General features: G+C 31.7%; 1 protein-coding gene across 1 annotated transcript in view; it reads left to right on the forward strand.

The window, feature by feature from the left end:
- Positions 1-261: 261 nt before the first annotated feature.
- The window catches only part of LOC106464724 (cytokine receptor-like factor 3), a 36,278-nt gene continuing 24,731 nt past the window's right edge, over positions 262-11,808 (forward strand). The window contains exons 1-4 of the mRNA XM_013924877.2: positions 262-312; positions 1,819-1,965; positions 5,110-5,317; positions 10,102-10,183. Coding sequence (XP_013780331.1) covers positions 1,855-1,965; positions 5,110-5,317; positions 10,102-10,183 — 401 coding nt within the window. The 5' untranslated portion in view covers positions 262-312; positions 1,819-1,854. The remainder of the gene's footprint in view (positions 313-1,818; positions 1,966-5,109; positions 5,318-10,101; positions 10,184-11,808) is intronic.

Below are 11,808 nucleotides of genomic sequence, written 5' to 3' on the forward strand. Positions count from 1 at the left end.
GAAAAGTTATTCAAATATTTAAAATAATCCATGAATATGAAGGTATACCAGTGAGTGGGTCAACAAGAACAAGAGGTTATAACTACAAGCTGGATAAGTATAAGCTGCAAATAAACATTTAGATTGAGTCACATTTATATATACAAGTTCTTTATGAGGGTGGGCACGAAAGGTTTAATCTCATATAGAGCCCGAAAAGTTCAAGATAAATATGTTTTTATATATTTTAAACAGAGAGCATGGTAAATGTTTACAGATGGCGCGGTATTGAACAGCGTCTGCATCATACTATTCAATAGCAAACAAGGAGGGGTATGTTTAACAAAGTTTGATAATACGAGGCTAAATGGTTTCAATCTAAGTTAAAGTATAAAATTTAACACAAAATACTGTTATATAATAATGTTAATAAGCTTATTGTAGTGACATCGTACACTGTATTTATTAAGCAAGGCAATCGACTTAATAATAGGTGCTCAATAATTTGTAAATTGCAGAGTTGCACCGTCGAGACTCCAGTGTAAAGTTAAACTAAAAGTAAAACTTCCTGTCCACAGCATTTCAAAATGTTATTTAGTATGACGGTGTAGTCAGATTTCACTTGCTCTATTGCTATTAGTATTTAACAGCAAGCGTGTGTGACTTAATGTTCCCAGAAAGACCAATAATAGTAGATACAGTAGTACACTATTGCTAGTAGTTGTAAATTAATACTGTACCACGAAGCTGCTACTTAAATCAATAAAAGTCTCAAACTGACTCCTTAGGGCTTGTATATTCCTAGTGCTCCCTTGACCTTATTCTTTTTAAATATGATGAATGACAGTATCAATCTTCTAATCATCAGGAATCTGTTATTTTTTTAGTGGTCTTTGAAAGATAACATTTAATACCCACAACACCATATTCAGGTTCTTCATGAGTTTTAGGACAACTCTCATCAGAAATAGGAGAGGAGCTTTGCCTCTCAAAAACTTTAGTTTTCACAGAATAGTTTTTTATTGAACATAATGCTTGTAATGAATGCTATTTTTCATCTTTAAACAAAGGAACATAGGTTATCTGTTGTTTTTCTTCAATATTAAAAACACCAATAAACAGTTAAGTCTTGTGTTCTTTTTTTTTCCATAAAAATATTAGGTTTAGCAAATGGTCTAACATTGAAAACTACCCATAATATTGAGAAAGGTAAGGTCATATTTGTCCTTTGGAAGAGCATTATTTAGTGTGTGTGTAAGTGTTTGGCATACACACATACACAAATCTGCTGTGAATATAGACATCACTATGAGCCTTGTGTAGTTTGTCTTATGGCTGTTGAAAGTTCAAAAAATTAGCATTGTGATTTATTTATGAAAAGTCTCTGAAAATGATAGATGAGAAATGGTGTCAGTATCATTATTTTTGCATATACTAAGGTCATAAAAAGGATGTGTAAGTGCCTTTGCAAATTTCTATTTGTCCTGTTAGTATGATAATTGACAACTTTGAATAACCCAAAAGAAAAGTGCTAAATATATCCATGCAACTTTGACATATTGAGAGAGCACCTGATTTATCAATTATTTGTTTTACCTTGGTAATTTCTCACAGTGACTGAGCAAATACAACCTTGTGTCTATGGTTTCTTACAAGTGTAGCTCATAATTTGTTGATATGAGTTATAAACTATTAATTTTATAGCTGCAAAGTTGATCATTTTGAATTAAAATTGGTTATTAAATTTATTAATTTAAGTGGTCAAAGCCCAAAGTAAATTAAATGTAGAAAAAAAATGTGATGTTCATTGTTGATGATATATTTTTTCTGTTGTTTTAGCACAATAACTTCTTGTGATGAAAATTTTTGTGAAATATGGCTAATGCAAAAGTCAAAGTAACCTTAGAGGAGACTGTCAGTTGTGCCAAAGACTACCAGAAACAGCTACAGGATCTTCTCTTGAAGCTGGATGAAGCTGAAGCTCAGGTTTGTCTAGCTTTATGCCAAGTGTCTGTCTTTAAGATAGATACTCTACATAAAGTTGATAATTGTCAAAACACTTTCACCTTCAAGTATACTTATTTGGAAGTACGTTCAATAGTGCAAAAATCATATTGCTCAATGTGTGGATCTGTTCATTAATCATCACACACTTAGTACTGTAAAATACCTATGTTAAATGAAAGTAATGTTTACAGTGATTTTTTCTGTACAAAATGATAAACGTATGCATTTATGGAAATATGACATCAGAATGAAAAAAAGTTTATTCCTGATGTAGCACTAGGCATTTTGATAAAGTATGTGATTATACCTATAACAATTATATATACAGGTGTATAAATGCAGTGTATGATATCATTTCCATCATTACCTTTTGCTTTTACATCTAGTATAACAATCACCAACATATTTTTTTTTTCCAAACCATCTATGTGTTTATTGTTGATCCTGTAACCACCACTTTTGATAGATTATACATTTAGGCTAATGAGAAGATCTTAGTCAGTCGGTCACTTCTGTGATGGTTTCTTCCCAGTTTGGATAAATATTCACTAGTTCTGTGTCTATGAGTTGGCTTTGTAAATCTCCCTTATCATAATTTTCCACAGAAAATCCATCAAGCCAATAAAAATAGTTCTTACTGAGAAGTAGGAATCTGTTTAATAACATTTTCATGATATGATAATTCAGGTTGGAGAGTGTACAAGCTAACTCTCTGAAACCAAAAAAAATTTAGTTTTATACCCTATACAGATAAAATGACATTCCCTTTCATACAATGTGTTTTTCATAATGTTTCCAATTGAGGCAATGTGATGTTATGTAAAAATTAGTCAAAACTATATTGTATTCAGAACAGTAGTGGAGTATTTTCAGTTCACAGAATGTACATAAAGCACTTAATTATTACTTGTAACTTTATTTTTTTGTTTTAGGTGAAACTATGCATACATTAAATGTTTATCAGTCAATTTAAGCTACACAAGGAGGATTTTTTTTCACATTTATTATTGTCTTTTCTATCTATTCTTGGGATTTCATTCTCAAATTGTATGATTTGTGTTTGTGAGTTTGCTTAGATTTATCTTCCTCCATCTTTAATTTATTACAAAAGAAATTCAATGTATGTAAATCTTGCAGAAGGATTTTAGCTGCCAAAGATTTAGTGCTTTTTCTATCATTTCTTTAATCTTTCCAGTGGTTTGGGAAGTTTACTTAGAAAACCTAATGATACTCATTGATCATCTGATAAACTTTCTGATAGGGTAATAATTGTATTTTGGCACTTGTGTATAAAGTTAAAATCATAAATAATATTCAACATTAAAACTGGTACACAATTAAAAACTTTTTGAAGGCCATAGATAGGTCTAAATAAAGTGTTTTTAATTGTGTACCAATTTTAACATTGAATATTATTTCTGTTTTCTGATAGGAGTTTACAGTGAAGGTGATTATGTCTCCTCTTCTTCTTCTTCCTTAGACTGGACAGTCATGGGGTTGCCCATGTTACACTACATATAATCTTGTGTGACACATAGAATGAGTTTGATGGTTGACATCTTTCACATCTGACTCAGAGGCAGAAGATAATAAAAACATCATGTTGATAATTTTCAAACAAGAATACATGTGAATTTCAGTCAATCTCAGTTACTTGCAGATTTACCTTTTTCAAACTTCTTCATGTTAGAGCTTTAGAGGATTGTAAGTTATAAACTCATATTTGAATATTGAATTGTTTTTTGGTGTGAAATGTAATATTATAAGGTTGTTACCTCATGCAACACATGCTCATCTCATTGGTCTAGCATTTTTAAGTGACATGGACAGTCTCTCTCATCTACAGGCTAGAAACCTAGGTGTCATACCAGTTCTGTAGCCTATTGTCAGATAGAATATCATTATAATAGGCTACAGTGTATAATGTCCTATAGGAGACTACAAGGCCAGAAGTGAATATGTGGAGATGATTTGTATAATTATAAAATTTTGGCTCAAACCACTGACATTATATTATGATATGCAGTTTGTTGGTATAAGAGGTGAGTACTGTTTTAAAATAAAACTTTAACAATATGGCAATTAAGACAACATGCTTAATTTGATAGAGATTTCACATTTTATAATATACATACAATTACATATTCTGATGCATGTGTGGAAAAATTTTGGAGAATGGTACCCCTTGTTGACAGTCAGTTCTTAAGTTTCATGGCAAATAATAACATGTTGTAATGTATTTTGTTCAATTTCAACCATTGTAAAAGTTATCATAATTAAATTTATGGAATGTCTCATTTGAAACAATTGTAATTCACACTGAATTTATTGAATGTTATCACTTTTCACTAGAAAAAAGCCAAAACTATTATTTACATTCCTATTAGCCATCATGTCATTTATATTATTTAGACAAGATTTTGGCTGCCACTCTTACATTTTAGAGAGAAAATTCCCCATTTATGAGGCTTGCATGACTTTAAATGGGAATTCATGACATAATTTTACACATTGTTTTCTCAGTCTGTCTGTTTTATTTATCATCTGTGGTTGTTTTGCAATTTATCTGAAACTTGAATGTAGTCTAGGTTTCATTTGAATTTGTGATATACGTGTTTTATGCCTTGTCTCATGGATCTTCATTAATCACTCTAACATATTGAATAATTAAGGTGTATGAGGTGTTTCTCTCTGCTGTGGATAGATTTCTTACCAGATAATTTTATTCAAATAAATTCTATTCCATTATTTCTCTGGGTCAAAACGAACCCACTGACTACTAAGTATGCATGATTCAGCTGCATCCTGCTTCATCACAACTATATTTCTTTAATGTATTTTGTATATCCTCATGGTATGGTTCAACTTAATATTACTGTGGTGCTTTTGAGATTGATATGAGAGCTGGGGTTTGTTTTGTTTGATTATTTATGTACTATGTTTCTTAGCTAAGATGAACTGTTCCATGGGCAGTTACATACTTGTTACCTGTTTTATGTCCATTCCACAACTTGTGAAGGTTTGGATGTATTATTACATTAGTACCTAAAACTGTTAAAAAAGCTAACACTGAACATGAAAAAAGTTAAGCAATTGGTAACTAGGGATATTTTACTTCTATAGTTGAAAAGGTCAGCAGAGGATGCCAGAGAATACATCAACAGCTATTTTAAGGATCTGACTGAAAAGCTACTCACTGTCATAAAACAGAGACAAGAAAATCTATCTAATGAGATTACTATTAGGTGTAAAGAAAAGATAAAGCCACTCTCAGAATGTCGTTACTTAATAGAAGATAAACTGGAGACAGCAGTGAATGTTTGTATGGAAGGTAAGAAATGTAAATTAATTAAGAAAAGAAAGCATGCTGAATATGTTCAAACCTTTATTGTGTATATGTCTCGTGTTTTTTGTTACTCCAGTAGTGGACAGATTTTTACCTTAACTTATAGCAAGAATTTTTATAATTAGAAATCACTTTTCAGTTATTTGTTTTTCTTTAAGACAAAATATGTCATTTGCCACACTCATTAATTTGAAGAATTTTCATGTTCAAGTTCAGACTACTATTCAGGAAATGTTGCCAAGCTACAGTTTCTTCTATGTTAGAACTCAACATTTAGAGTAAAACAAGTTAATTGTAATAATTATGGAATTTTGTATTTTTTTTAAGAAAATAACACTTTTTTGAATGATTGCAGAAGTGTGTGTAACATAATTGTTGATTGGTTAATATATCACCAGTTAGTGTATTAGTTTTTACCGTATTACTTTTTACTTAAAAATTCAGTTTGTTATATTTTGCTTATAAGCAAAAATCGACTCTGGATACGTGATTGTGATGCTTAGCAAGGAATGGTCAAGATTGACTAACATCTGGATAGAATACTTGAAAGTTAGATGTAATTATTTGTTAGAATAATTTTCAAGCTGTTGTGAAATAACAAGGTATGTTAGCCAGAGTGAGGAAGAAAGAAGTTTTCAAAATTATATTTTGTATTTGATATTGACGTTAATAGAAAAATTTGAATTTAAATGTGTTTAAGTTGTGTTATATGATACTTAAATGGGCAAATATTGATATGTATTGGCTTTCAAGTGGATTCATTTTAGATTGTAAATGACTCCTAGAGTTACACAAAAATAAAAAGTCAATAAGTTTAGAGTATACTTTTTTAGTTTTGGGACCTGTTCACATAACCAATAGCAACCTGTCTCCTCTTTTGTATCTCTACAGTTGAGCTATTCTCCTGGCTTTTCTTTATTCCCAAGATTTTACACATTTTGGCAAACAACAATGATTCTTATGTTGGTGTGTGGTCATAACGACCCCTCAATGTATATTCCAGTACTTTTATGAGGGGACCTCCCTGGAAAGATTCTACCTGAACAACTTACCTTCTATGAGATCCAAGCATTCACTCATATTTTTCACATATAGCAGCCCACAAGAGGGAAGAGAGGATCTTGTAAGTTGAGGGATCATTGCAGCACATTATTTTGGCTTGGAATTCTTGAATACTGGAGGCTCTGAAATGATTCATTCAGAGTCAGTTGGCACATCATTTGTGGCTGAAGTTAAACATCTTTAACCCTATGCTTTTTACAGAGTTACATTCAGAATATAATTAAACAACCTAATTACAAATGTATGTCAGTAAGCTTGGCATCAAAATGTAGTTTATAATTCAAAGTTTATTTCTCAGTTTCAAAAGGAAATATTACAATATTATATAAACTCTCATTCTTCACTTCTCTGTATCATTTGTGCTCTGAATTGGCATTATAGATTTTCTTTTTACCCTTATATGATCTTCTGAGAGTCCCACCAATTTCACATTTATACATTAGAGATTGACAAGCCATAAAAGTCAAACCCACAGCCACCCCTGTTTTGTCTTATCCTATCTTTCAAAAAATGTCAGTAATTCTCTCTGACATTTGCTGTTAGATTATTTATAACCAATAAAAAGAGCAGGTTGTTTTGTACAGAATTTATTAGGAGACTATTTCATTTTGGTGCTTGTAATATGTTTGGCCTTAATTTCATGTTTTTGTGACTGTAATTTCCTGCTCCAAGCAGAAAATGAATTTTGTTAACCTATTTATTGTGTAGTTAGAAAACCTTCTAAATTATAGTTTTAGGATATTTTATTGCCTTTTTTATGTTTTGTCTTCTAAAATGTATGTTTTAAAGGTCCAAGAATTTTTATTTGAAGAAATAACTTATTGAAGAAAGTGAGGCATTGCTCAATTGTGGTTTGCACTCAAAGATCACTTAGGTCACACACTTTATTGTTTTTGATGAGAGGTTCAGTGCTCAAGTGGGTACTAACTACAACTACAAAACCATTAATTTACAAAAAATATACATGAAAAGGTTAACATTTGAAATCTTGAAGATAAGAATCACATAACAAGGGAAATTATAAAACAAAATAAGAAGAGAAAAAGATATTGTTCATTTTATTTCATATTTTTCTACTTTTAATTTCACTTTACATTAATCATGATTGGTGATGTCACTACCATTAGAGTTAGGGTAGACAAAATAGCAGAAAAAAATATGTAGTTTTGCCAAAAATAACTTAATATTCATTTAAAACTGTAAGATGAAAAAGTATTCTTTAATATGAAAATCACCTTGCACTCAAACTAGTTTGAGTCAGACTGAATCAGTAAATTTATAGACAAATTTTAAAAAAAAATTATTTTTTTGTGTACAATGGACTTTTCACATTTATCAAAATCATGCCAAATTTTGTGAAAACACACATAGTAAATTCATAATTATATTAAGCATTATTTCTGTAATATAGCATTGGTCCAGTGTACCAAGTGGTACTAATAGGTTTAATTTAATGGGTGCTGTAAGATAAACCTCCTAAATGCTAGCCTCCTAGGGTTACCAGGAGTTTTTAGTGAAAATGAAAACTTTTATTCAGAAAAATTGAGATTTGCATTCTAACTAGATAAATTTAGGATCTGATCAGTTTCTGTTGTGTTGTCTGTATCTTTACTTTTGCAGATATTCCACTCTTACCAACTGCATAGCCTTCCAGACAGCTTGTTCCCATACCCTGTAGATCAGAAAGAGTCTTGGGCTAAGTTTGTTTTCAGCATCTCTTCCACCACCAGTTCCAAGATTGTGTGGGACAAGATTCGAAGGGTAAATGGGAAATGTATGTTCCTCCCATTTTGATTTTGCATCACAATGGCCAAGAAGTGGCTAACTAACTGGATATTCCTAACACCCTTGGAGAGTGCTTTTTCCACCATTCATACTTCTCCACTTGTTCCTTTAACGTGCTAATCATGAAGGCAAGGACTAAACGAATCACATCTTTTTTAAACGGATTGTATTTTTAATTATAACAGACCTGTCACTCTAGTGGAACTCAAAATTGCTCTTCATCAGTCTGATTGGATGATCTCCATTATGAGAAAAACATTTCTTTCTGGTCACTCTTCTAAGTATTTGCCCATTGCTTCTCTTGTGTATTTCCCCAACTAAAACAACCTCCTTTCCAATACCCATTATGGTTTTTACCATGGACCATCAGGTTTGACTTGAAACATCTATCAGGGAAGCCTTTTCCAAGGAGAGTATCTTGTTTCTGTATTTTTTTATCTTAAGAAGTCTTACACACTATCTGAAAGTTTGGTATTTTATGGGATCTCCATTGTTATGGATTAGCTACCATTTTCTAATTTTTATTTCTTAAGATTTTTGTAGAAAGATCATTCAAATTTGATTAAGACTATTACTCTCCTGATCTTTCGTGCAGGAGCTTATAAGACCTTAAGGCTGTGTCTTTTGTTTCACACTTTTTGTTAGTAATAAGATCAATGGAGGCAATAAACATCTTCCTCTGATGGTTGTAAGCTGTGACTATGCTGATGACTTTCAAATTTTTTGTCAGTTATTGAATATGAGGTATATTTTAAGTGGAATCTTCAAAGTGCCCTTAATAAGCTATATGAATGCAACACTGCAAATGGTTTTTAATTGTCATCATCAACAACCATTTGCTTACATTTCTGCAACGAACAAGGATTGCACCTTGATCCTGAATTCCATCTGGGAAGTGCATAGCTTCCTGTGATAGCTGAGGCTAAGTTCTTAAGACTTTTCTTTGATGATAAGCTGACTTTTATTCCACACATCTACAGCTTAAATTTAAGTGTACAAGAACATTAAACCACCTTGCCCTCCATTTCATCTCTTGGGGGAGAGGATAGATATTGTACACTCATTTGATCTAAATGTGATTACAGATCTCATTTCTACACATTGAAGATAGTATGCATTAAATATGTTGGACCCTGTGCATTATGGAGTTTTTCATTTTACATTGGAGCATTCCACACTTCTCCAATCCAGAGTTTGTACCCAGCATTCTGTGAACCTCTATTTTAAATTTGATGTTTGCAGCTGTCTTTGCAACATACCATGAAGCTCCAATCACTATCTCAACATCCCAACTTGCAGTGTGTCTTCATGTCTTGGTTGGTTTTGCTTTTTGTAAATAGATGACCTACTATCCTTTTGGTTTTCATATCCAGGCAAAGTTTGTTGGGAGGCCTGACATTGGATGACATTGTTAAATCCAATAATCAACCCCATCCCTCCATGGCTTATCAATACACCACAATGTAGTCTTTCACTGAACCACCTCAAAATGTTGGATACTTCTCACTGGAAGTACCAATTTCTATTTAGTGAACATCTTTTGAAAAACCATTCCAGTTTTTACAGGTAGCTCAAAATTGCTTAACAACTACTCTTACCAAGTTCTCATGGATATTTACAAACAACTAGCCCACTTTTCATTTTCATCTATGTTCATCAAGTTTAGAAACACTGGTTGTCAACTTAAGAATGTGTTGCTATTCTAATATGCTACAGAATTGTCAGAGTTTTATATGATTATCAGTATTCAACAATGATAGTTGAAATGTTCTTATTTTGACATATATTTGCTGAAACTTCATGAAGATCCATTGATTTTTACATATAGAAAATATATTTTTAGACACAGAGAAATGTATAGTAATATCAATATAATAGAAAACAAGACTGAAATTGTTCTTATCATTTTTTTTTCTTTTTAGGAGAACACATTTTAATTGAGGAATGTGATATTTCCAGTGAAGATGTAAAACTTCTGTGTGATAAATCACAGTATTTTGGAAGGTGAGGATTCTAAAACTTGTTATCTGACTATGTGATTGATATTGCATGTGCTTTCCCAGTTTTGTCAATTCTTTGTACTGTCAGTATCAATATATAATTGTATATTGATATATATATCATATATAATGTATACATATTTATCCTGAAAAATAACCCGCACATAAACAGAGTGTAAATAGCACTCACTCTAAACTTGAAGCACCCTGTCTTGAGTGCAACACATGCTCTTTATAGCATATAGGAATAGGTTATAAACCATTTTATGCAACAGCAATAAAATACTTTGAGCTTTTGCTAAGAACCTCAGATTGTCAGTAGTGTGTAGAAAATTAATGACTTTTGTTCCCCATTTTTAGTTAGTTATAGACTAATTTTTTATATAGTTATTGAATTTTTTATTTGTATATTAAGTGTTATTAATCTAGTTAGATGCAAATAGATAAAGTTTATTTTACAATTTTAGTGGTTTCTTGGAAGTTCTTGATGTTTGTTCATTGTTGACAACATTTTGTTAAACTTGTCTTGATGTTTTGTTAATACAGTGGGTTGAGTACCTTACCCAAAACCAATGCCTGTGCATCTTTACAAGTTACCCTGTAATGTAGTTTCCATTGTAAAAGGCTTTGGTGTAAGGCTGTAATGTCCAAAGCATACACCCTTCACCCTGAATGCTTTCCATAATCTATCTAGTAAATGAGGATGATAGTTCCCAGTGCCCATATCAACAGTCTGATTGCACAGAAATCTATAGGAGTTGTATCCACTGGTATGTCTTTGTATGGAATAGCTTGAATATCTGAATATTTGTTTCATTCTCCAGCTGCTTGAGTTATGCAATGGTAGAGCAGAAGTTATGACTTGAAGCCTTATCTTGGTGACCCCATATCCTGTTGGCCTTGTTTCCAGATGGAAATTCTTCTTGAGTATGTTACATACTGCTGTCTGGGATATGTGAATGGCTTTTGCCACGTGCCCTTGTGTTCATGGATTCTCACCAGTTTAAAGATGCCACACTTTGATAACCACAGCTGAAGTAGATTTATTTTTGGATGGTCCTATTTCCCCAAGTTGATCCATGTTTCTTTTCTTTCAAATACCACTAAGTATAAGGTATATTCATGTCTTAGAAATTCTAAATTCTCAATCTGAACACATTTTCATGATCTGATGTATTAATATTATGCATTGGAAAAGGCATTTACATAACTTTCCCAAAAGCAATTAATTTTTTGTGGCATCCCATTACCTACAAACTGCCAAGCATTTTCAAAATGTAGTTGTAATACATGTTGTTCCATCTTGACTGTATATTAGCTGTTGTTGTCATGTTACTTGCTGATTTGCATATTCAGGATGATTTTAATACAATATACAGTATTTTTCAGAATATAAGACGCACCCTTATTTTGAAGACAAAGTTTTGGGGGGAAAAAAAGCTAAAGTCGCATTTGAAAGATTTTTATTGAACAAAAATTCAATTTGATGCTTAGTATATATTGTTCTAGACACAAAAGAGCTCATAACATCAAAATAAGAAAATACCGTAAATAAAAAAAAAGGTTTAGTGTTATTTAGTTTGGTTCAAAACCTACAAAATCTTCATTGCTTTCACTGTAATTTATTTT

Source organism: Limulus polyphemus, unplaced genomic scaffold (genome assembly GCF_000517525.1).
Source record: "Limulus polyphemus unplaced genomic scaffold, Limulus_polyphemus-2.1.2 Scaffold1727, whole genome shotgun sequence".
NCBI lineage: Eukaryota > Metazoa > Arthropoda > Merostomata > Xiphosura > Limulidae > Limulus > Limulus polyphemus.